Below are 23414 nucleotides of genomic sequence, written 5' to 3'. Positions count from 1 at the left end.
ACTGGTTGGAACCCACCTCTGGGGGTAAGGTTGACTGTACGCATGTCTTCAGCAATGCTATCCGTCCACTGTTTCTTTGGTCTTCCACGTGGCCTCCTGGGTCAGAGTTTAGGGCTATTTTTGCAACAGGAGCATAATGTGCCCATACCACCGGAGCCGTGCTTCCCTCATTTTCTTTGTTATTGGTGTAATTCCAAGTCTTTGTCATATGTCTTCGTTTGTAACACGAAAAGAGTCAGGTGATTGTAACATGATTGAAAAGTGTCTTGCTATAGGAGAGGAAGGGAAAAGGACTTTGTAAGCCACTTTGAGTCTCTGTGGAGGAGAGAAGAGCGGGGTATTAATCCATGTTCCTCCTCTTCTTCCGATCAGTGATCTAGACAGATCTAGAGATCAGTTGTGATCCCAGAAAATCTCCAGCCATCACCTGGAAGTTGGTAACCCTATTTATAAAAAGGGATGACCCCTTTCCAAGCAACCCTGGGCTCCTTGGAAGAAGTGCGAAAGACCAATGGAGCAGATAAATGGTATATTGTTTTATGCTCAGAAAGGCTCATAATGACTACCAAGAATGCCCTGACGCTATTGATCCGTGTCCCCTTCTGCTTCCCAGCTACTGAATCTTTGTGAAGTTATAATTTGAAACTTTTTTTAGAAAAGGCCAAGAACCAAACTTACAAAGATTTTTAAAAGAAACAAACAAAAACAGATGGCTGTAGCTTTTGAGAGAGCTTTCTTTTTTAAAAAAAAAATATGTTGGGGGGAATAAGCGGGGAGGAAATCCCCCCCAGCCTGTAGCAGCTGTAGCTTCAGATCGGGTGGAAAATGAAGGCAGATGATTCAATTTGGCCTGTGCCCCGAGTACATTTCCAAATGCTTCTGTGGGCGCGCAAGATAATGAACAAATATATTGAGATGGCACAAGATCAGTCCGGGTTTGCCGCCGCGCAAGCTGCACAGCTCCCAGTAGGTACGAACTAGCTTTGGTAGGTTAATGGGGGTGAGGGTTACCGAGCCCAACACCTTTCAGAACAACTTAAGAAAAGAATTTGTCTCCTTTTGCCCTGAGCTCCCAGTGGCACTCAAAGGGAGCTTTTGATAAATCGAAGTGTATTTATTAATAATGAGCGCGGGGCGATGTGCCTGTAGTTTGGAATTAGGCGCAACCAAATTTTTTTTAAAAAGCCAGTTCTCCTGGAGGCGATCTCGGGCATCCTGGATGGGTGATTTCCAACCTATGCTCAGGGAGGCAGAACTAAATGATGTCACTTCCTGTGATGGGTTGGACTCTCTCTCTCCTTGATCCCCAGAATCGTTTCTGCCTGAGCAGGGAGAGCAGTGCTTGTTTAGGACTCCAAGCCCTGGATCCTGCTATTTCTTCTGCCTTTTCTTCGTTGTCTCTTCGTGAGTTTTTGTCAAGCCCCGTTTGTCCTACCCTTGAATCCCACGGCTTTTAGAGCCTTTTCTCTGCATTCAAGCCTCTTAACAGAGGGTCAATGGCAGAGCAGCGAGGCTATGCCCGCTCTTTCTCTCCCCCTCCCGACTCCTTTGGGAAGTCTGCAGCGGAGAGCACCAGGGCAGCAACCCGTCGGGGTTTGCAAGAGCCCTCTACATCGATTGCTATTACATAAAAGCGAGACTCCCTCCAAAGAAACCACCGACGCTGGCCGAGACAGGCAACAAAAAAGGCTGAAGGCCCGGCCCGATAAAGAAGCGCGCCGGGAGCCTAAGCAGCAAGGCAGCGCCCACAACAGCGGAGCACCAGCGTCCCTCTCTGGGGCGTGGCTGGTGAAGCTCCCTCCAGCCCACTTAGCAGCCACGGGGACCCAGCCGAGAACTGATTTGCGCGCCAACAAACGCAGCGTGAAAGAGCATGCCTCGAGGCCAGAGGGGGCGGGCATGCCAAGGTCGCTTGGCTGAAGAGGGCACACAAGCCCCAGTCTCCCAGGGCTCCTCCCCCCTCTCCGTTACCAGGCAAGATCGAGGGGAAAAGGAGAGGGAGGGCTCCTCTCAGTCTGCCTCCGTTTCTAATCCTCCTGAGTCTTTTTCGTGGGCAAACACCTCCCCAGAGGCCTTAATGGGGCTGTTTAGAAAGACAATGAGACAGGAAATAGTGCAGCATGACAAGAATAAGAAAGCTAAGCGCAAACAGAAGCGCCTTTCCCATTCTCAAAGATCACACAGACATAGCCATCACTCTAGCCCCTCCCTTAGGTCACTTACCCCTCCCCACACTGGCTATAGGGATCCCCTTAACCTCCCTGAGGAGGAAGGTGCCAGCGAAGGGGAGATTGACCAAACATCAGATCATTTCTCTGACACAGAGGAACTTCAGGAGGAAAATAAAGAACAGTGCGTCAGATTTTTCAAGAAGGAGGACCTCCCCCCTCTCATGTTAAAGGCCATCTCCGCACTTGAATTACAGGACCCGGCAGACGCCGAGGACCCTGAGGGCCCCTCCACTTCCAAAAAGACAGTTAAAGGTGTCCCAAAAGGGAGCAAGAATATGTTCCCTCAGTCAAGAGGAGACATCAGCGGCCTTTCCTCTCCCGGAATTCTTCGAGAGAAGGATTAAAAGAGAGTGGCTTAACCTAGACGCCAGTAAGAGCTGCCCCTCTTCTTTAAAAAACCTCTATGTACTTCCAGAGCACATCCATAATATCATTAAGACCCCTCTTGTTGATGCTCGATTGAGTAGCCCTCCAATCCAGGCTGACCTTGGCCCTGGGATGGAGAAGGGAACTCTGAAGGACCCGATGGACCATGAAGCGGAGGTCTTCCCACAGAAGAATACACGATAGATTAGCCTTATCCATCAGAGCCCCTAGCCCCATCCTCACCACCATGGCTAGGAGCCACCATGGAGTGTGGCTGCGTCGCCTCCTTCTCATGCTCCCTCCAGAGGCCCAAGGTCTGCGTGAAGGGGTAGAAAGGATCCTTGCCGCAGTTTGCTATTGGGCAGACTCCACCTTTGATGCACTCACACTAGTATCACGTGCTCTGGCACTAGGCACCGTGATCCGCAGACAGGCCTGGCTGAGAGCCTGGTCTGCCGACTTCCATTCCAAACAAGTGGTTTCCACCTACGATTACCACGGTTCTAGACTCTTCGGCAAGGACCTAGATGCCGTCCTCGTAGAAACCAAAGGGAACAAGAAAACCATGCCCAGATATGTCAGATCTGACCAAACATCTTCCTTTAAACCTTACACCACCTTTCGTTCACAGCGCACCCTCACCCGCACTCCCAGGGACGGCAAGCGCTGGTTCCCACAGCAACAACAACAGCAGCCTCAACAGCAATTCAGAAGACGTGGCACCTTCTCCAGTTCCTTTCGTCCCTACAACCGTCAACAGGGCAGAGGAGCAAAACAATTTCAACCTGACAGGACCTCCAGATCCTGACTACATTCAGATCCCAGTCGGCGGCCGCCTCCAACATTTTCACCACCTGTGGACAGGCGACCACGTCGACCAGTGGACCAAGGAGGTCGTCACCTCAGGCTACCTCCTCGAATTCTCCAGCTTCCCAAGGTCCCGATTTCGAATCTACCCATCCCAATGCAATCCGGACAAATTAAAAAGAACCCGAGAAGCCGTTCAACACCTACTCAAGATTCGGGCCATCGAGCCGGTACCCATCTTGGAACGTTCCTGCGGTGTCTATTCACATTTCTTCACCGTTCCCAAGCGGAACGGAGACTGGCGTGCCATTCTAAACCTTCGATATGTGAACCGCTTCATCCGCCTGCGACGATTCAAAATGGAGACCTTCTACGATCGCTCGCGTGGGGCCTCTGGCAAAACTGACTACCTAACTTCACTGGACCTCACGGAGGCCTACCTCCACGTCCCTATCAACCCACTACACAGACGCTTTCTCCGGTTCGCGGTGGGGCCAGATCACTTCCAATACAGATCTCTTCCGTTTGGGCTGGCCACTGCCCCCCGAGTTTTCTCGAAGGTGCTCCTGGCACCCATCATGGCCCTTCGAGAACGGGGAATCCACATTCACCCGTACCTCGACGACATCCTGGTACGCTCCAACTCCAGACAACAAGCGCTACAGGATCTAGAGGTCGTCATGAACACACTGCGCCAACACGGCTTCCTGGTGAACCTCCAGAAGAGCTCCCTACACCCATCCAAACGGATGGAGCACTTAGGGGCCATAATAGACACTTCCCTCAATCGCCTATTCATTCCTCCAGACAAGATCTCCAAGATCCAGAAGCTCGTGACCAGTCTCCTTCCCGCCAACAGAGCTTCCCTCCTACAACTGGCAAAACTCATGGGATTGTTCATCTCAGTAACAGACATGCTGCAATGGGGCAGGTTCCATGCACGGACATTACAACTTTTCCTTCGCCCCTACCAATACCTCATCATGCACAAGAGGGATCGCCCTCTACAGATTTCCATAGAGCTCCGCGACAGCCTTCCGGTGGTGGGCCCGTCACCAGAACCTTTCTCGAGGGAAAGTGTACCTGCCCACACAGGCTCCAGATCTTCACCGACGCCAGCCTCAGCGGCTGGGGAGCATCGCTACAACAAAACTTCGCCCAGGGTGTTTGGACAGCGAGCCAAGCCAAACTACCAATCAATGTCCTGGAGATGAAAGCCATTCTGCTGAGCCTCCAACACTTCCAGCCAACCCTCCAGGACCGTCATCTTCTGGTCAGGACGGACAACATTGCCGCCAAGGCCCATATCAACAATCAGGGCGGGTCCAGATCCCGTCGACTTCATCGGGAGGCTACGGCCATCACCGTACTAGGCGGGGACTCAGCTCTCTATGATTTGTCAGCGGAACACATACAGGGAGCCCTCAACACGCAGGCAGACTGGCTCAGCCGTCAGTCAGTAGTCGAAGCAGAGTGGCAACTACACCCCGAGATATTCCACAATCTGACTCTGGAACTAGGGAACCCCACTCTGGACTTGTTCGCGTCACCGCTCAATGCCCAGCTGCCTCGCTTCTTCACCAGATATTTCCATCCGGAGGCCCAGGGAACGGATGCCCTAACCTCCCCCTGGCCGAAGGAACTACTATATGCATTCCCTCCGGTCCCCCTGCTACCACGACTCCTCAGAAAGATATGGCTAGAAAAAGCAGAAGTCATACTGGTAGCACCGTGGTGGCCGAGACGGCCATGGTTCTCTTCAATACTACAGTTGGCAGCGTCTCCACCGCTTCGATTACCCACGCCCATAGACATGTTGTCTCAAGGCCCCATCGTCCACCCCAAGCCAGGGTGGTTCTGTCTGACCGCCTGGCTCTTGAACGCCAATCTCTAGCGACCAAGGGCTACTCCAACACAGTGATAGCCACCATCATCGCGGCTAGAAGACCTTCCACCACACGTCTATACAACTCCTCTTGGAAGGAATTTGTTTCCTGGGCCGAAAACAGTAAGGTGGACCCTCTCCACCCTTCCATCCCAGACATACTCTTATTCCTACAGCGTGGCTTCGAAAAGGGCCTCAGGAGCTCTACTCTTCGCAGGTATCTAGCAGGCCTAGCAACCGTGTGGCCTACCTTCCACGACGTCCCAGTCACCAGACACCCGGACATTATAAGGTTTCTTAAAGGTGTCTCCCAGAAACAACCTCCGGTGGTGCACAGGTTCCCAGCCTGGAGGCTTAACACCGTGTTGTCAGCGCTTACCAAGCCTCCCTTCGAACCAATCCAGACCATAAGTCTCAGATGGTTGCGAATGAAATTACTATTCCTCATCATGCAGCTACCACGGTCAGGAGGATATCAGAAATTCAAGCTCTTTCAATTAACTCCCAGTTATGCATCTTCCACAAAGACAGAGTGGTCATGCGCCTCGATCCGACCTTTCTTCCAAAGATTAAGCCTCCACGTTCCACCTCAAACAGGAGCTCATTATTCCGACATTTTGTCCCTTCTCCTTCCCCATCCCAAAGGAAGACTGGTGGCATCTGTGGCGTCAGAAGGACGCTCAAGGCATTCATTATCCGTACCGAGCCTATCAGAAAAACCGAGTCGCTCTTCATCAACGTCAATGCACCTAACGCTGGGGCCAGAATGTCCAAGGCGTCCCTCAGCTACACACTTAAAACCTGCATCACCGAAGCATACAAGGCCTCCAACATTCCGGTTCCCCCCGGCATTACGGCCCACTCTACAAGGTCCGCGGCAGCCAATGCTGCCTTCAGGCGTCTCATTCCCCTAGAAGACATATGTGGGGCAGCCACGCATGGTCCTCTGTCACATCCTTCTTTAGACACTTAATATTACACTCCATGTCAGCTAATGAGAACTGACCTTTGGCACTAGGGTGCTAGAACATATATTCGGAGACCTAGACACCCACCCAGTTAAGGGACACTGCTCGGGGAGGTCCCATCCAGGATGCCCGAGATCGCATACTCCAGGAGAACCCGGTCCATTGGTACACTTACCCACTGAAGGGGCCTTCTCCTGGATGGCGATGAAACATCCTAACCCTCCCTGAGGTCTTAGTCTCCATCATTTAGCATCAGGTTATCTTAGAGTTATAGTTGAAAGTTAATTCCTCTTGGAGTCCGTTATAGGCATGTTGGTCCTATGTTCTATGTCTTATTTCTATGTTACTGTCACTATTCCTGTTTATTCCGAGATCTCCGTACTACTTCACTGCTAAGCCATTCGGATTCTGGGGATCAAGGAGAGAGAGAGTCCAACCCATCACAGGAAGTGACATCATTTAGTTCTGCCTCCCTGAGCATAGGTTGGAAATCACCCATCCAGGATGCCCTCATCGCCATCCAGGAGAAGGCCCCTTCAGGGTAAGTACCAATGGACCGTTTTGAGGTGACGCTGGCCCCCGGGTGGGGTAGAGGTGCTTCAGTCAACCAAGTCGATCTGTCACGATTAAATGTGTTGGGGGAGCGAGAGGACTGTACGCTGGACAAGGAATTCTTGGATGAAGATGCTCCTCCATCGCTCGGCATTTCCTGTCCCTTGTGATCCGCTCCTTTCCAAGACGCAGAAGAAGCCAGGGAAAACACAAAGAAGCCACAGCGGAGAGGGGAAAGCAAAGCTGTGTTTTGTAATGAAAACCAAAGTTATTGCTGGAATGAGTTATGATAGTTAATCACACTACATGATGTCCAACGGCGCGTGGTTCATAATTCTTGGCCGTGGCCGTGGCTTGGGATTACCCGTAAGCACCTGGAGCCTGTAAATGGGTTGGAATTGCTCACAACTTGCTGGTTCTCCCCCCTGGTTTCCCTTGGCCCGCTGCCCCAGCTCATCATTTTAGGCTCTGCACAGAAATGAAAAGCAATCAGGTTTGTGTGTTCTGCATAGGGTGAATTCATATGTCTAGGGAAGACATTTTGTGTGGCTGTTTCAATCAGAGCATGGTTAATCCAGATTGAAGAAGAAGAGTTTGAATTTATATCCCCCCTTTTTCTCCTGCAAGGAGACTCAAAGGGGTTTACAATCTCCTTTCCCCTCCCCCCTCAACCACAGCAAACACCCTGTGCGGTGGGTGGGGCTGAGTGAGCTCCGAAGAACTGTGACTAGCCCAAGGTCACCCAGCTGACATGCGTTGGAGTGCACAAGCTAATGTGGTTCCCCAGATAAGCTTCCACAGCTCAGGCAGCAGAGCAGGGAATCAAACCCGGTTTTCCAGATTAGAGTGCACTTGTTCTTAACTACTGCACCACGCTGGGGATCTGTTGGTTGACCAGAGCCTGCTGACTTCACTCTGTGACCTGGGCCATATTTAGAGTTCACAGCATCCATATTTTGAAAGAAATGTATTTTATGTTTATTAATCATATTATGGTATATATCGAACTGAATTGCAACCTACAATGCGCAGTATGGTATGCAAGTCAACTGTAGTGAGCTTAGACCACACACTGTTGGGTGAGAGTAATTTGCAAACACCACTCAGGAATTGTGCAATTCGTTAGCGAGAGATTAGCAGTGTAACATGGGCATAAAATACATGTATGGGTTGCTAGTGCATGCCCATTTCTTATTGGTTCCCTGGAATGCCCTATCCTAGAAAAGTGTCACCTTATGGCCATTTTTCCCTTTCTCTTCACTTTGACTAACCCGTACATTAGAATATGTCCTTACTCTCAATGGAGAAAGACACTCATAGGTAAGTCCAATGGTCGTTATCTCTTATGTCAAGCCGCTTGTTTATAGTCATGTAGGGGAGTCAATGGTACATGGAGAACTAGATAGACAAAGAAAAAGCTACCCTTGTCTCAAAATGTCTATCTTCATTTCGACAGTGGAGACCCCATCAATGCAGTGGAACACCGGGGGAGGCAACTCGGGAGTAAATCACTTACACATGCTTATGTTTCATTTCATTTGCTGAAGAGAAAGGGAAGGAGGATTAAATTGACTTTGAGATGTGGGTGGGGTGCACATGGGTGCGTAGTAAGACACAGCTTTGTACTCCATGCATTCTTTACCCTTATTTATGTTGGTTGTTCTTAAATGATTCATGCCTGCCTTGTAAATTTCTCTACGAATCGCAGCATATAGTAATGGTGTTTGGGTCATTTTTGCCTCCATTTGCATTGAATAGGAATGTGAAATGACCATATATGGTGAGAATGATAAAATACTTCCATTTTCTCCCTGGTGACTTTGCTACTATTCTATTCCTGTGCTTCCAAAGGGAAGTGTTTAATAAAATGTAGATTTTAAACTCCGCCTTTGCAATTTCTATCATATTCAGCACAACTCTCAAGGTCCCCCTTCCCCTTCTAATTTATGCGATTAAGGGTCTACCCAGCCACCACACCCGTTTGTAAATTCGTCTATTTTAATTGGTTGAGGTTGAACCAGAGGCATTGTGAAAAGGGTGTATTTTGAGAAAGGATTTGAAGGAAGAAATGGAAGTTGCTCCAGGTCATTGTTGTGGGCAGAAAGGACAAAAGTCATAAGAGGATTTCGGTATTGAATTCACTGCCATGTTAAAACTCCCTGCGTACAGAAAACTGGCACAGGTGGGAGAAAGTTTCTAGGTCAGCTTTTTATCTTTCTCCTTCACCCATAGCCACACATGTATGGTCCATTCTACCACCTTGGTAATCTGCTGCCTCACTCTGTTCCAGAGACTAGGACCAGGAGTAATGGGTTCAAGGTGAAGAAAAAGAGATTCCACCTAGACATCAGGAAAAACTTCCTGACAGTAAGGGCTGTTTGACAGTGGAATGCACTACCTCGGAGTGTGGTGGAGTCTCCTTCTTTGGAGGTTTTTAAAGAGAGGTTGGATGGCCATCTGTCAGGAGTGCTTTTATTGTGTGTTCCTGCATTGCAGGGGGTTGGACTTGATGGCCCTTGGGGTCTCTTCCAACTCTATGATTCTATGTATACATCAAGTGGTCAAGCTGTCATTGATTGATTGTGACCGCAGTAGATTATTGGAAAGGTGGTCAAAGATTACAACAGTCAAGGCAGACTAAGAGCTGCTTCACATTTACATAGCTTCAAGGGTGCATGTTGGTATTTGTGGCAACACACATACATGAAATATGAAGGGGAAGTTCATGTGTTTAAATACATCAGGAAAAGATTCTGCAAAATTTCATCCCACCCTTCTGGAGTTCAGAGTGGCACACATGATTCTCCTTTCCTCCATTTTAGTTTCACAAGAGCCCTGTGAAGTAGGTCAGTGTGACAAAGAAAGTAGCTGGTCTAAGGTCATTCAGTGAACCTCGTAGTGGTTAGAGATGTGGACCTGGGTCTTCCTGCTCCTAGTCTGACCCTCTACCAGCCCCATCCAAAGGGTGTGTGTGAATCTGCCAGTGGGAGTGGTGTGAGGTTGCACCGGCAGATTTGCTCTCCTTAGGGAACTTACCCTGGTGGAGGGGCGAATCTGCCAATGGGCAGCTGCCTTGACCCTCCCCAACAGTGGGCCATGGCGCTGGACACTGCAGCAGCATCCCTGCGCCTCTGCTACTGGTGAAGCGGGTGCAATCCAGGGGCATGGCCTAGGGAGGAGCCAACATTTATAAGCCTCCTTCCTACTATTGCCTCCATTGTGACGGTGGCTGGGAATTAGGACTTATGCCACCCAAAAGTTGGTGTAAGTCCATTAATGCCAATGGGAGCTTCCCCCTGGCCCGGGTGGTGGGGGGGGTTTCCTGCATTTTCAGCCTCCCGATGGCATCGGGAAGCCTCTTTGAGAGTGGCGGGCTGATGTGACTGCAACACCGCAGCTGGGCACCCTGATTGTTGGATGGGGCCATAAGTCCTACCCCACTCTGACTTCCAGTGTGGTGCGATTGCAACTTTTTGAGCTGGCCTGCTTGTCTCATCTTTGCCATCGTGTATTCAGCCTGGTGGACACATGAAAAGTGTGAATCGTCCATCTGCTCACTTACTGGCCTGATGGTTGCCTTTGCCTTCCTGGGTGGAGGTCTTTCATGGCTGCAACCCTTTTAGCTCAGAAGCTGTGGTGTAGAGCAAAGAGTTGGATTCCATTTCTCTGCAAGATCCATGGAATATGAGCCATCAAGCAAGGGGGCAGCTTCGAGGGACAAGCTTCCCGGTGTGCACATCAGTACCCAGATCAAGCCAAGGATGCCCTGAAACCAATACCTCCCATTTAGCAAAACAACTTGTCCTCCTAGTTCAGTCCTGCATGTGTCTCATTAAGGTAATTACCAATGAATTAAGGCAGGTTGGCTCCGTGCTCTGGCAGCGGGGGTGTGGGCTCCCTGCTGGCAGGCAGCAGGTGTAAATGAACAAGATCTGTCGAAAAGGCTGATGACCCTCTTAATTCACAGCAGCAAACAGGGGACAGAGGTACTGAAGCAAGTTTTAATAATTGATATTTACTCTGAAAGGTTAATGGCAGCAATGATTCTTCTAATTTGCTTGCCCACGCAAGACTTGTTAGGTCAGATTGTCTCAATTTGCTTGTGTGTGTAAAAATGCATTTTCTCTTCTTAAGAAAAAACAAAAGTTTGTAAAGAAGGGAAGGTGCTGAGAATATTTGTAGTTGCCCCAAAAGCAAAAGTAGCTTCCAAAACTCTCAAGTATCTAATTTAACTAATATAATAAAGCATGGTCCTGGGATACTGTTGGAATGTGTATGTCATGGGAAGGGGCTGCCTCCCAGCACCCAATAGCCTGTTCCACCCTTTTCCTTGCCACAAACACCCACCCAGAGACCCTGGAGCACCCCACAACTGACAGACCCACCTGGCGCAAGTCCATTCTTCCCTATGAGAGCCAGCATGGTGTAGTGGTTCAGAGCAAGTGGATTCTAATCTGGAGACGGGGGTTTGATTCCCCACTCCTCCACCTGAGTGGCAGACGCTTGTCTGGTGAACCAGATGTGTTTCTGCACTCCTACATTCCTGCTGGGTGACCTTGGGGTAGTCACAGTTCTCTCTGAACTCTCTCAGCCCCACCTACCTCACAAGGGGTCTGTTGTGGGGTGAGGAGGGGAAAGGAGCTTGTAGGCCACATTGAGTCTCCTTACAGGAGAGAAAGGTGGGGTATAAATCCAAACTACTACTACTACTACTACTACTACTACTACTACTACTACTACTACTACTACTACTACTACTACTACTACTACTCCTGCTGTGGTATCCAAAGAGAAGCGCTGGTTGTGCTTTTCTACAAATGCCCACACAACAGTCTGTACAGTGCTTCACCCGGCAAGTTCCGTAGCAGTTCTCACGGTTCCACCACTTGGGCAAGAGAGAAAGCAGGTTTGGATTTAGCTGCACATTCTAGAGTAAGTGGCCACCCAGACCCGGACGTTTCAGGCTAGCCCAGTCTCCTCAGATCTCGGAAGCTCAGCAATGGTGGCTGCGGTTAGTACATGGAAGGGAGACCACCAAGGAAATCCTGGGTCACTATGCTGAGGCAGGTAACAGCAGGCCACCTCTGCTCATCTCTTGCCTTGCAAACATGTACACGGTTCTTCTTTCAGGGGGCCATGATTTTTTTAGCGTTTATTGCATTCCAAAGGCAGTTGTGCTGTCCCTGGCCACCGGATCCCTCTGGAATGGGCTGTTAATGGCATTATCTTTTTCTTCCTCATGAATGTAGCTAAGATCATCTTATGATCTGCTGCCTGTACTAAAGACAAAGAGCTCTCCTGCTGATTTTTCCTCACATGTTTAGAAATAATCAGGAACCAAGAGATCTTGTGCTGATGTGAATGTTTTGTGAACACTTTGCAAAAATATATACATGTTTAATAATATTGTAAGGAATTTTTCAGATTTTTGCTACTGTAGTCCCATTACATGCTTTATTAGGTATCCCCTGCGCTTATTGACCGGACAGGTTTACATTATGTAATCCTCGTGTAATCCACTGTGTTGGTGGGTTGGTATTTCCTAGTTTGCATCTTATACCTGTATCCTAAACTTGGTGGCCCTTGTGAGGGCAGAAAGGCATGATTCTGGCAAATAAAGAAATGTTGTAGCACTTCGTTCTGGTGTGCGTACACTAGGCCTAAAACCGTTTACCTAAACCCTTTAGTATATGTTGTCCCATGTGGCAACCTTGCTTGCTGCTTCCACCTATCCCCCCCTCCCTTAAATAGTGAAAACTGCTGGAAACAATTACCTGAAGACCCTTTTTATCTCCCCGTCTCCGCAGATGAAGGTCCCCCCGAACCGAAGTAGCCGAAACAGCGAAGATGACAGCATCCGTGAGGCCACGAGTTCCCAGCGAAGCAGCTCCAGGGATTGCCTCAGCGATGTGAGTACCATCGAGACGCCGGTGGTGCTTCGCGGCGGCAATTTCATAAATCTCGCTGAACAAACGTTGGCATCCAGAGGTCACTGTGTAATAACTTTTTTTCCCCATGTCATGATTGAGTGTTATGGCATAAGTGGCGAAGCTCCCTCGCAAACACTATAATCGTAGCGCAAATAATATGATAAGTGAAAGATCAGAGACGGAGAAAACAAAATGGAATTGTTATTCCTGAGAGGGAAGATGGCTCGAGATGGTTGCTTTGAGAAGAAAAGTTGTGTGTGTGTGTTTGTGTGTGTGTGTGTGTGTGTTTAAATTTCTTTTTGTGTCGCCATTAAAAAAATTAGCCACTGTGTCATTAATACTGGTTTGCATGGAAATGCTTGCCTTTTTGAATGGCTACTTCTCTGAGTTAGGAGGGAGGCGAATTGGGTGTTGCGGGGAAGGAAGAGAGAGGAGATTGCCTTTCTCTGAGGAAAGGCAAGTGCTGATTTTGAGTGAAATGTTATGATAAAACAAAAGCGAGCAGTGCCTTAGTGTGTAAACACACAAATGGGCTTCTTTCTTTTCTTTTTTTTTCTTGAATCGCCAAGAAATCAATGGAAGTGCTGGGATAATTTCATGTGAAGGCTTTTTTGTGTTAGCAATTAGCATTTTGCCTTCATTAAAACATGATTTTTTGCTAATTAGGACCTTTCCCGTTAGGAGAGATTTAAATGACGAACAATAATCAAACGCTGGCACAAGGCATGTCTGAAATATTAAATTTAACATTTCAATGGCGAGCCGCAGTTATGTCCCAGAGAGAGTGGGTTTTCATGTTGAGTTCTATTAATGTGAAATATGCTTCATAACTAAAACCTGTCACAGGAAAAGCAGCTCACACCAGCCAAATTCAATTGGACAGTTAATTTAGCTTTAAAATTGAAAACACTACCTCTGCTTCAGGATGCAAAAAAAAAGGGGGGGGGGGTTTGAGGCTTTGATAAGTGTAATGTTTTTGCTATTAAGGTTTTCAGTGTTCATTCTCCCAAAGAAGGAGAAGGAGGCGAGGGGAAAGAGGGGGAGGAAACGGCTCCCACAAATGTGTTTAAAAGCTGAAAGTATTTATTAAAAATGTCAGCAGAAAAGTGCTTTTAGCAGATTAAAGCGGAATTCGGCTTGACAGCTCTGACAGGGAAATGTGACTGTGGTGTGTGTATGTGGAGTGGGGGAGAATTTGCTCTACATGTTTTGAGTGTGAATGGGGTGCTATAAACAGCCTGTGTGGTTGGGAGAAATTGGGGGGGGGGGGGGACCAGCCATGTGCCTGTGATCTTCTTCCAGATTTTTTTTTTAAAAAAACACCCAAAATAAACAAGCAATCATATTTCAATGTACCGGGAAAGTCAAGCAAGGAATGGAAAGATGAAACCCTTTGGGGTAAATATATCTTGGATGTTGCTTCGTGATCATCTGCTTTTAAAAACAATCATCGACGTTCCTATTCTTATGCACAACATTCAGAGCAACTTATTCGCTTCCGTTCTCTTTCCCCCCAGTCAATCTTGATAGATACGTGGCTCTATGTGAGCTCACCAGAGCTGAACATATGAAGCTGCCTTAAACTGAGTTGGGCAGATGGTCCATCTAGCTTAGCGTTGTCTGATCTGGCTGTGGCCTCTCCCAGCACTGGCTGTCTGAGATCTTTTCCAACTGCAGATGCCAAACATTGAACACGGGGCCTTCTGTATGTCGGGCATGAGCTCTGTCACAGAGCCATGGCCATTCATAAAGCTTGGGGAAGATACTAAGCTGTCTTCTACTGAATCGGACCATTAGTGCATCTAGTTTTGGAGTCTGGAGCAGCAGTGGCGTAGGAGGTTAAGAGCTCGTCTATCTAATCTGGAGGAACCAGGTTTGATTCCCTGCTCTGCCGCCTGAGCTGTGGAGGCTTATCTAGGGAATTCAGATTAGCCTGTGCACTCCCACACACGCCAGCTGGGGGACCTTGGTCTAGTCACAGCTTCTCGGAGCTCTCTCAGCCCCACCTCCCTCACAGGGTGTTTGTTGTAAGGGGGGAAGGGCAAGGAGATTGTAAGCCCCTTTGAGTCTCCTTCAGGAGAGAAAGGGGGGATATAAATCCAAACTCTTCTTCTCCTTCTTCTAGTTTTACATTCTGTGCTCCAAACGGTAGAGTGTTTTCCGTCATTGTACTGTGGCCCCTCCTTGATAGCATTGGGGTTGCCAGCTCCAAGATGGGAAATATCTGAAGAGAGCGGGGCTTGGGGAGGGAAGGGAGTTCAGCGGGTATAGATCACCTTCCAAAGCATCAATTTTCTCCAAGTGAAATGTTCTCTGGAGATCAGTTGTAATGGTGGGTGATCTCCAGCCAGCACCTGAAAGTTGGCAACCCCAGGTAGCATGATTAGAGCTGGTAGGGAGAAGGGCTTTGTTGGCGAAGGTACACTCTAATCTGGAGAACTGGGTTTGATTCCCCACTCTGCCACTTGAGCTGGGGAGGCCTATTTAGCGAACCATTTTAGCTTGTGCACTCCAACACATGCCAGCTGCGTGACCTTGGGGTAGTCACAGTTCTTCGGAGCTCTCTCAGCCTCACCCACCTCACAGGGTGTTTGTTGGGGGGTGGGGAGAGAAAGGAGTTTGTAAGCCCCTTTGAGTCTCCTTACAGGAGAGAAAGGGGGATATAAACTCTTCTTCTTCTTGGTTAACTGATGGCAACCCAGTTCCCCTATTGCCACACCAGTATAGCACAATCAGTAACAAAATATTCCATAATAATTCAAATCAGTAACAAATTATTCCAGTAACAACTTATTCCATAACTGACTACCTTTTGTTGTTGTAGGACGAATGGGGTCATTTTAAACAAAGGTTGTAAAAGCCCCAAAGCCCTGCTACTTCTGTGTAAAATCTCAGGAAGCTGTTCTGGGAAGGACCTTACTTTGGAGAGTTGATGCCAGTCAGAATAGACGAAAACCACACAAGACTCAGTAATGTGGGACCGCTTTGTTTATCCAGATTCTTCTATATTCAAGGATGTTTTTCCTCCATCTTGGAGCTGGAGTTGGACCACAGTGTGGATCACAGAAAAGGGAGGCATTCATCATGACTATTGATCAATATTGGATTTTCCTACACAGATTGACATCCTTAGTTATTTAAGATATTTCTGTGCCTCCTTAAGGTGCTTAAGGTGGCTTACAATTTAAACAACATCACAATATAAAAACAAGCCATGAAATTGTGTAATTTTCGACCAACATTATGAGAAGGTTGTAGTGATTAAAATGTTGGAGCTGGAGCTGGGAAATTGTTGTGTGAATCCCTACTTCGCCATGGAATAGGGGTGGCCAACCTATGGTGCTCCAGATGTTCATGGACTACAATTCCCACCAGCCCCTGCCAGCATGACCCGGGGCTGATGGGAATTGTAGTCCATGGCCACCTATGGAAGCTTGCTCAGGCTAACCTATCTCACAGGGTTGTTGTAAAGATAAAATAGAGGACAGGAGAAGAATGTAATCTGTTTTGAGTCCCCACTAGGGAGAGAGGCAGGATATAAATAAATCAAAATTAAAGTTATGCTTCGGGTGGGACACTCTACCTCGAGTTGAATGTTGGATTAAAAAAAAAAGATGCAGGAAATAGTTTTGTGGGGACAGTCTGCTTATCTTTAGCTCGCAGAGTCCGAGCAAAGATGGCTTTTAAAAAATTCATTACAAAACTGGTACCCTCGATACATGTTTAGAAGTCAACCTGTCTAGCTATTGTAAAAAGCAGCCGCGACTTCTCCAAAATGAGGTTTTTCTCTTCCCTCTTACGCAGTTAGGCACGGGGTATTAAGAGAGAATTAAGAAGCAAAGCGTTCCCTTGCCTATTTGACCATTTTTTATCAAAATGAAATAGGAGGAGGGCGTTTGGGGGATGGCCTCCAGAGGGAAAGGGGGTGTTTTGTTTTGCCTTCCCCTCCACCCCCACCCCCTCCTTGTTCCATAATTGTCCTAATCTTTTCTGATGTCCCGCACAGTGTAAAAAATCCACACAGAGCCTTATATAATGGCTTTTAAAAAAGGGTTTATCTTTTTCTTGACCCATCAGCTTAAGAACTGCCTGCGTTTTTTAATGGATTTTCTCCGTCACTAAATTGAATGGATCGTTCCTCATTATCATTTAAATAGGACCCTCATTCCCCACAAACTGAACATTTGAATGTGGTGGTAGAGCTCCGTTAATTTGAAATGTATGGAAGGTGTGGGGGGGGGGGGGCAGGGTTGTGGTGGGGGGGAGAAACAGGAGGAGAAGGCGTCTGTGTGGAGTGCGGAACCGCTGGATGTAATTGTCATGGATTCTCAATTTTGTCACCCCCAAGATGGGAAAATAGACTAATAATTGTCTCCCAGCTCTGGTGGAATAGTTGCCCTAGTTAGCTGAAGCTAACACTCTAATTGTCATGGGGGCATCTAGATGAATGAGGATGTATGCAGGGCACAGCAAGGGCTAAATTGAGTGATATACTAAGGCAAAGAGCAAATTGCCAATTATGGGCCCAGCCGAAAAGGTTGGCAGGTGTGCTGCGTTCTCCTGAGCCCTGAGGGGGAAATTGGAAATATAAAATATCAACCATAAATACCAGCTGATTAGGAAATATGTTGCAAGAGGTGCTGGCCACTTCTGAAGTTTTTTTTTTAAAGGAAAAAAAAACCTCTGTTTTTTTCCAAGCAGCGGGAGAAGGCGGTTGATTTAATGTCCGAGGAAATCATTACGTCAGCTTCCAGTGAGTCAATTTTAGGGCATTTTCTCCTGCTTGTTCAAGCTATCTTCCTGCCGGTTGAAGAAGGTGGCTGTAAAAATGTTACTGGGTGGGGAGAGATTTGCGGGAAATCTTATCTGGGGGGCAGAAGGAGCAAATGACAAAAAGCTCCCTCCCATCCGAAACGAATATTAATGGATTAGTGTTCAGCTCGTTTTATGGCAGAGTTGAAAATCCTCTTTGGCAATGCCCAGATTACGGGACAGCCTTAAGTTACTCATGAGAAGACTATTTGTAAATGCTGCTATTTATACTTTATCAGGCATCTTGCCGTCCTTTTCTTATTATCCCGCTCTCAATATTCTATTACTTGTTGCTAGGGCATGTCGAAGGAAGCTGTTGCGAATGTCACAGAATCGACGTGTTTTGGAAATATTGGACCACTTCGGATGGCAGTAGGGTGACCGGCTGTGGTTTGGAAAGTTCCTGGAGATTTTGGGGTGGAGCCTAGAGAGGGCGGGGCTTGGGGAGGGTTTCTCAGTAGGGTATGATGTTATAGAGCAGCGTTTCCCAAACTTTTTCCCCCAAGATCCGGTTATTTTACTACCTCTCCTCCATGACCCACTAAAAAATTTTATCATCTACACGTGGCGGCGTCAGGGAGGTTCCCCAGGGTGCCGCTTCTGCCCCCACCTCCCTCGCGGCACCGGCGTCTGCTGCGAGCTGCAGCTCCGTCCCCAACCCCTTTCTGGGTGGTCAGCTGACTGGGGAGGAGCCCCAAAGCTGCTGTATCATCCTGACTGGTCTGACTCCAGGTGGGGGGTATCCTCCGAGCAAGGACAGAGGTGGGGTCGTCGGCCCCAGCCCCGGACATTAGGGGACCCAGCATTTTGCTTCCGTGACCTGGTGCCGGGTCACGACCCACTTTGTGTGAAATGCTGCTATAGAGTCCGCCTTCCAAGGCAGCCATTTTCTCCAGGAGTACTGATCTTGGCCATCTGGAGATCAGCTGTAAAAGCAAGATGTTAGCAGATGCAACTTGGAGGTTTGCAGCCCTATTTGTGTAGAAGTGCCACAGTTGAGATGAAGGACACATCTGTACCATAGGTGTAAACCTCCCTGACTAACCCTGTTTATGTGTTACAGTGAAGTACAATCTTTGTATAGTATGTGCTTGATTTTTCTTTGTACGGTTGTTGAGTAATTTTTACGTTACGTCCAACTCTTGTGCCGTTTGAGTATGTGATCTGAACCCCACATTTATCCCAGTCTCCCCTTTTAATGACCCTTACAGACAATTGCAGGCATGTACATTAAGGATGCATGTGTGTTCGTTGTAATGGGAACAAGCCCTTAGTCAATGGCTTTCCCCCAAGCAACCTAGAATGGCTTCTTGAGGGGAAATCATGATAGTAAAGTTGTGTTAAACTTGCAGCGTAGATATGTTCTGAGAAGACTGGCTGCAGGATGTTTGGGAAAGAGAACTGGAACCTACTTTCTTCCAGCTTAAAACCGGGACACAGGCCTGTAGAGCTGCAGTCAGCTTTCAAGTGAAGAAACATACAGTTCCAAACTTACCAAGGTCCCAACTTATCAGCTAGAGTAGGGGAGAATGGCAGGAAATGGAAGAGTTGATCCATTGGCCGGCATTCAGGAACGATGTAGTCCATTATGCCGTTCGCAAGATTTATATCCTGCCTTTCTGCCCAATCCAAACTACCAAGATGACTAACAATTAAAACAAGCATGATAAAAAATACATCATACAATCAGCTATAAAACCGAGCTGTCTCTCTGTGCGCACTCCTCCCTAAGTCTGCCTATAGGGTTGCCCCAAATGTTTGCTCTGTCTCGTATTTCTTGCAGGCATCTGGCCTTGGATTATTCTATCTCTAGCATCTCAGATCAATATTTCTGATCTCAGATCAATATTCTATCTCTACCTTCCTTTGACCGTAATATTTGGAAGAAACAGCACTGTGTATTCCCAGCCGGTAGTTCACCTTTTGGCTGGTGGAGGTTGATTTTTACATTGTGTTTTAAATCGTTTATTGACTCTTTCTTATTAGCCACCTAAGGAAATGTGTGACTGAGAGGCAGGATACAAATTTCAGAAACTGAGTTTTAAAAAAAAAAGGTAAGGGTTGGAGGGATATATTTCTTCACCTGGGAGATCATAGTTCAAACTCGAGTGAGGAGGAGGAGAAGTGGTGGGAAAGATGTTCCACACGAGACTCTATGTAGAAGGGTTCTGAGGTGAGAATGGAAAGAAGGTTAAGATTACATTACCAGATGTAACCTCACATCTTTATGCGATGCTTGCATTTAAAAGTGTAGAAGCATGAATGCACCGTAGAAGTATGCCCATTTGGAGTCGCAATTGGCTGAAGAAGAAGAATTTGGATTTATACCTCACCTTTCTCTCCTGTAAGAAGACTCAAGGTGGCTTACAAGCTCCTTTCCCTTCCTTTCCCCACAACAAACACTTTTGTGAGGCAGGTGGGGTTGAGAGTTCTGAGATAACTGTGACTGGCCCAAGGTCACCCAGCATGAATGTAGGAGTGCAGAAACACATCTGGTTCACCAGAGAACCCTCTGCCACTCAGGTGGAGGAGTGGGGAATCAAACCTAGTTCTCCAGATTAGAATCCACCTGCTCTTAACCACATCACCACTCTGGCTCCAGTGGCGTAGTGCCAACGGGGCAGGGGGGCATGCACCGGTGCATGGGCATGGCGGGAGCACAGGGTGCACGCATGCCCCAGGCGCCATAACCCCTCCCTCCGGTCCTGGCTGGCTCTCTGAATATATATGATGATATGATGCTCCCTTGTACTGAATTGTATCATTGGCCTATTTAGCTTAGTATCATTCACTGTGACTGGCAATGACAATCCAAAGTCCCAGGCAAAGAATGTTCTGTCCTGGCACTTGCTAGGGAAAAATAACCATAGAATAGAATAATTGAATCTAATCCCTGCATGCCCAGTAAAATAATTTTAACAGTAAGAAAAGTTCAGCAGTGGAATCAGTTGCCTAGGGCGGTTATGACCTCTTCTTCACTGGCAGTCTTCAAGCAGCTGCTGGACAAACACTTGTTTGGAACCCTTTAGGTCAGTGGTGGCGAACCTATGGCACGAGTGCCAGAGGTGGCACTCAGAGCCCTTTCTGTGGGCACACGTGCACAGAGTCAGTTTTGTGAAGAGGCGGAAAATCACCCACCCACCCCACACACACACACACATCTAGGCTGGCCTGGGCGCAACTGTTTACCTGGGAGTAAGCTTGGTTGCTGGCAATGAGGTTTGCTTCTGAGTAAATCCTCCCAGGGTCGTGATTCACCCATTTGAAGCATTACATGGTTGCTTCACCAAGCTTTCACCTCCTGCATGTGAGCTCCCAAAGGCACCTGGTGGGCCACTGCGAGTAGCAGAGTGCTGGACTAGATGGACTCTGGTCTGATCCAGCAGGCTAGTTCTTATGTTCTTATGTTCTTACTCCTGAGTAATGCATTTCTAAACAAAAAACTCAGTATTCAGATTAAATTGCCGGGTTGGCAATTTGCTATAAATAAGTGGGTTTGAGGTTGCAATTTGGGCACTCAGTCTCAAAAAGGTTCGCCATCACTGCTTTAGGTTGATCCTGCATTGGGCAGGGGGTTGGATTGGATGGCTTGTATGGCCCCTTCCAGCTCTGTGTTTCTATGAGTTTATGCCCCTACAATTGTCTGCCAATCATGGGGAACAGAAAAATGCACATCTTAATGACGTCGTGACGCTGGGGAAACTGCACCGCACGTTTCGTGCACAAAACCTGATGCTTGGGTCCCTAAGCCATTTTTTAGGCGATTGGTCCACGTTTCTCCAAAGCGTGTTGACTTCCTGTAGCTCGAGATGACCCTAAAAAAAATTCACCATCGATGAAAATGGATAAAAAGCCTGAGATAATTTGCCCAAAGCTTCACAGGAGATTTGTGGCGCAGATGGAAGCCGAACAGATACATGAAGGCTTCCTCATCCTGCTCCACTTTTTACCCACCGGATCACGTTGCCGTCTTTTCTTTTGCTCTCTCTCTCTCTCTGACTGGCAGTGTGCAAAAACGCACGCTGCATCTCATTTCAAACGAAATAACTTGTGATAGTAGCTCATAAAACATCCGCTTTGAAACCCTTGCTGCCCAAGTTGAGCTCTGCCAGCATGTTTTTTTCCCCCTCCAAATTACAAGCAGAGAGAGGTTCTTTTAGGAATTGAGGAGAGATTTTATAAAAACAACCAACAAAATTACAGACTGAAGGGATATCTCAAGGGCCTTAGTAATGGGATAATGAAGCCTTTTAACTTTAACATCAGTGGTTCAAATTCAGCCCAGGTTGGTAAAATTACCAAAAGGCATCTAATGGCCTGTCTGAATACCTACATGAAAAGAATGGTGGGTTCCTTTATGGAGAGATGTCTGTAGTACTGAAGGCGCCAGCCCATCACAGCCTGCGGTAATTGGTACCTTCCCTCGCAGGGAAGGCAAGAACCCTTTTGGTAATAGAGGCTGAAGTAGTGCTTCGTCCCTTAACTATTTATTCTCCAAATTCTGGAGGAGACAAGTCAATTCTGGGGTTTAAGCTGCAGACGCTTGCATATACTACTTTAATCAATATGTGTTGAGATATAGATCATGTTAGACTTTGAATGGGTAAAAGAGATAGGCCAGAGATGGGTGTCTGCCCTTTCCTTCTAGCTGGAGAGATTGCTGACCTGGATAGCCCAGGTTAGCCTGATCTCATCAGTTCTCGGAAGCTAAGTGGAGTCAGTCCTGGTCTGTATTTTGGTGGGAGGCCACCAAGGAAGTCTAAAGTTTCAATGCAGAGACAGGCACCTCTGTTCGTCTCTTGGCTTGAGAAACCTACATGTACTTTCCATAAGTCAGGAGTGACTTGACAGCCAAGAGAGAGAGAGAGCGAGCAATATCTTTTGCACAGTATACTGGGAAAGGAGGAAGACGACATATTCCCTTGACTAAATCATGTTTGGGTCCATTATGAACAAGCCACTGTTTGTCATTGCAAGCAAATCTAAATTTGGGATATCACAATAGGACCATGAAACTGGGGATCCTGTTTATGTGTGGACCAGGTGGTGGTTGTAATTTAATAGTGAACGAAGATGACTATCAACTCAGACTTTGATCGCTAACCATTCTCAAACTACCAGTACCAATAAAATAACCGCTGTGGTCTAGAAGAGAATGTGACCAAAAGACCCATAAGTAAGGGTAACATCAGATATGCACTTTGCTGTCATTTCACATCTAGAAGGGAATGTGTTTTTGACCAATGCCTCTGAGTCTTGATACATTCGTTCCTCAGACTGCTTGCTTTCATGTATTCTGGTTATATGATGATGTTTGTAAAGGGAGGAGAGGCCGAGATTCAGCAGTAGAGCCATTGCTTTTCATGCAGATGTTCCCAGACTCAGTCTCTGGCGTCTTTTAAAAAATCGGGCAGTAGGTGATGTGAAAGGTTTCTGCCTGAGACCCTGGAGAGTCCCTTGGAGTCCTTTAGAGCCAGCCTGGTGTAGTGGTTAAGAGCAGGTGGATTCTAATCTGGAGAACTGGGTTTAATTCCCCACTCTTCCACCTGAGTGGCAGAGGCTTATCTGGGGAACCAGATGTGTTTCTGCACTCTTATGTTCCTCCTTGGGCTAGTCACAGTTCTTTCAGAGCTCTCTCAGCCCCACCTTGGGGAGAGGAAGGGACAGGAGTTTGTAGGCCACCTTGAGTCTCCTTACAGGAGAGAAAGGTGAGGCATAAATCCAAACTCTTCTCTTCTTCTTCTTCAAGCTAAGCTGGGTAGATTGATTTTCTGACTTGGTATAAGGCAGCTTCATGTGGTCAGTCTAAAGCCATGGTGGCGAACCTTTGGCACTTCAGATGTTATGGACTACAATTCACATT

At 47.5% G+C, this 23414-nt stretch overlaps 1 protein-coding gene across 15 annotated transcripts in view; it reads left to right on the top strand.

Moving 5' to 3' along the window:
* Positions 1-23414, top strand: part of FBRSL1 (fibrosin like 1) — an 839253-nt gene that overhangs the window by 342556 nt on the left and 473283 nt on the right. For all 15 annotated transcript variants that reach the window (XM_048514425.1, XM_048514427.1, XM_048514435.1 and 12 more), the window contains exon 3: positions 12617-12718. In XM_048514425.1, coding sequence (XP_048370382.1) covers positions 12617-12718 — 102 coding nt within the window. The remainder of the gene's footprint in view (positions 1-12616; positions 12719-23414) is intronic.

This window comes from Sphaerodactylus townsendi, linkage group LG13 (assembly GCF_021028975.2).
Source record: "Sphaerodactylus townsendi isolate TG3544 linkage group LG13, MPM_Stown_v2.3, whole genome shotgun sequence".
Taxonomy (NCBI): Eukaryota; Metazoa; Chordata; class Lepidosauria; order Squamata; family Sphaerodactylidae; genus Sphaerodactylus; species Sphaerodactylus townsendi.
This window is presented reverse-complemented; position numbering and strand designations above follow the sequence as displayed.